The sequence below is a fragment of the Gekko japonicus genome, unplaced genomic scaffold (genome assembly GCF_001447785.1).
Source record: "Gekko japonicus isolate JY-2015 unplaced genomic scaffold, Gekko_japonicus_V1.1 scaffold1050, whole genome shotgun sequence".
Lineage (NCBI taxonomy): Eukaryota > Metazoa > Chordata > Lepidosauria > Squamata > Gekkonidae > Gekko > Gekko japonicus.
This window is the reverse complement of record NW_015172034.1, coordinates 292,540-295,324: the sequence shown is the minus strand read 5'-3', so window position 1 is coordinate 295,324 and position 2,785 is coordinate 292,540. Positions and strand designations below refer to the sequence as shown.

General features: G+C 43.8%; 1 protein-coding gene across 1 annotated transcript in view; it reads left to right on the top strand.

Annotated features, from left to right (window-relative positions):
* PGF (placental growth factor) overlaps nucleotides 1–2,785 on the top strand; it is a 13,851-nt gene that overhangs the window by 8,021 nt on the left and 3,045 nt on the right. Inside the window, exons 3-4 of the mRNA XM_015420633.1 lie at nucleotides 1,855–2,051; nucleotides 2,634–2,710. Coding sequence (XP_015276119.1) covers nucleotides 1,855–2,051; nucleotides 2,634–2,710 — 274 coding nt within the window. The remainder of the gene's footprint in view (nucleotides 1–1,854; nucleotides 2,052–2,633; nucleotides 2,711–2,785) is intronic.

Sequence of the window (2,785 nt, the reverse complement as noted above, 5' to 3'; positions counted from 1 at the left end):
TTTCCACCATTAAAATTCTGCCATCTTCAGATGCATATGTCAATTCAGGAAACAAGTTATCTTTAACATAAGTAGCCACTCCTCTTTTCTTTTTCTCCTTGTCACAAGCTACAAAAGTTTTTCCTAATTTTTTATTTTGGAGATATTTTTCATCTTTTCTACATATGTGTGTCTCTTGCAAACAAATTAAATCCAGTTTCTGTTTCGCCAATTGATGTAATATCCTTCTTCTTTTTTGTGGTACATTCAAGCCATTGACATTTACCGATAAAATTTTTATCTTTCCTCTATCCATCATTTTTTCCATTCTGTTGCATTTTTTCTCTTATCAGTTTCCTGGTTCCAACAGGTGATCTTCTCTGGTTGCCTTTGGGTCTCTGTTCCTTGGGTTTTGTCCCTCCTATAGTTCTTTCTTCTTGGGGTCTCTGTTCTTCTTCTTCTTCTGTGTCTTCAGTGGGAAGGAAACAGTTTCGTGCAAAAAATTTTATTCAAGGTATAAGCTTTTGTGTCTATGTACACTTCTTCAGAATTCTGTTTCATTGTATCTGAAGAAGTGTGCTTGCACATGAAAGTTTATACCTTGAATAAAATTTTGTTGGTCTTAAAGGTGCCACTGGACTCAAATGTTATTCTGCTGCTTCACACTAACACAGTTACCCACCTAAATCTACACATTAGAAGGAGGAGGAGGAGGAAGAAGAGATTGGATTTATACCCCGCCCTTCACTCAGAGTCTCAGAGCGTCTTACAATCTCCTTTCCTTTTGCCTCCCCACAACAGACACCCTGGGAGGGAGGTGGGGCTGAGAGAGCTCTTCCAAAAACTGCCCTTTCAAGGACAGCTGTTGTCAGAACTATGTCTTGCCCAAGGTCATCCAGCAGCTGCAAGTGGAGGAGTGGGGAATCAAACCTGGTTCTCCCAGATTAGAGTCTGCGCACTTAACCACTACACCAGACTGTCTCCATAAGGACATACTATCAGATGTGTGCTAAAACATCCTGCATGGGGAGCTCAATTCCAAGGTACATGAAGGGGTCAGTTTGGATTGGAATCACTGTGTGCTGTTTTCCTGGCTTGAAACAGCTCCAGTGGGATGCTGTTTGCCCTACTGAGCAAACTAGTACCTATAGAGTCCCAAATAGCACCCTCTGGGGCCATTACTGGTTGGGTAAATGGTGCAGGGAGGAAAGATTAAGTACCCTCTTGGGAGCCCTGATCCAAATTGGACCCCTGTGTGCCCGAGAAGTGAATTCTTAATGGGAAATTCAGCACACGTCTGATAGAAAGTCCTTGTGACTCTGACATAACACAATGATTGTGCAACATTTAGTGAAGCCTTAAGAGTCCTGTGCAAGAAAGGAAAGATGGAAGAGTATACCTTGGAAATGTGTTACTAAATGATCCCCCAATACCATGAAACTAGTTCCTCATTCAGGTTTCTTTATGTAAAAGACATGCATCCCACCATAGATGCAATCTGGATTAATCGGAACCACCACTGGTTTTAATGGGATGCATGTCTAGCCTTTGAGACATTTTTGCAATATAGTAGGACATCACTCCCCTCTACCAACTGCTATTCCTTATTCTTTTTAACTTTTTTGCCATCATGTCACAGCTGACTTACGGCGACCCTCTGGGGTTTTCAAGGCAAGAGACATTCAGAGGCGGTTTGCCATTGCCTGCCTCTGCATAGTGGCCCTGGTATCTCTTGGCAGTCTCCCATCCAAATACTGACCAAGGCCAACCCTGCTTAGCTTCCAAGATCTGATAGTTTTGGGCTAACCTGGGCTATCCAGGTCAGAGCATCACATGACTGCTGAAATCATGATCTCCTTTTGGCATCTTTTCCAGTTTTGTCATTTTATGATGTTTGGAATCGCAGCTCCTGCCAGCCCATGGAAAAACTGGTTAATATTGTATCTGAGTACCCCTGTGAGGTGGAGCACATGTTCAGCCCTTCCTGCGTCTCCCTGCATCGCTGCAGTGGATGCTGTGGAGATGAGACCCTTCACTGTGTACCAACAGAGATGACCAATGTCACCATGCAAGTAAGAGATTGTTCTATGCATTCCTAGTTGTCATGAAACCACAACTCAACGATTTGGTTTCCTGTCCCACCTCACAACAATACAGTCTGCTCTTCTTGACTGTACACTTTCACTGAGCTCTGTGCATTTGGGGAAAGGGAAGCTCACCTAGGTTGAATCAGGAGTCATTTCAAATATTTGGTTTAAATGTGTCTGGAGGTTCATTTCCCAGATGTTCCAAAGCTTCAGAAATCTACAGTCCTGGCATGTCAGAGGTAGGCAGCCCTGCTGTGAGTACAAATGAGGCACTTACCTCAGAGAGCAGGAACTGAAGATCATGCTGGGAGACAGAGTGGTTTGACACATGGGGTACAATCTACCAGGAAGTTCTCCTGCACAAGCACCACTGAAATGGATGGAAGATCCTTTGTTCCCCATGTTAATTAGTGGGATAGCGGAGAGAGGGTGGCTGCCACTTGGAATTTCTGACATGCAACAGAATATCTTTGGCTGGGGCTGTATCAGGAACAGAGGAAAAGGTAGTAACTGTAGAGAAAGAGATAACAAATACTCGGGGGAGTGACTCATGTTTTGCCCTTTCAGCTCCTAAGGATGAAATCCGGGGAGCAGGCATCCTACGTGGAGATGTCATTTGCTGAACACAAGAAATGTTTGTGCAGGTATGGATCTTTATTGTGGCAGACGTGAGTGTCCTGTACTTTGGGCATCCTGCTAACATAGTTTGAATTCCTGCT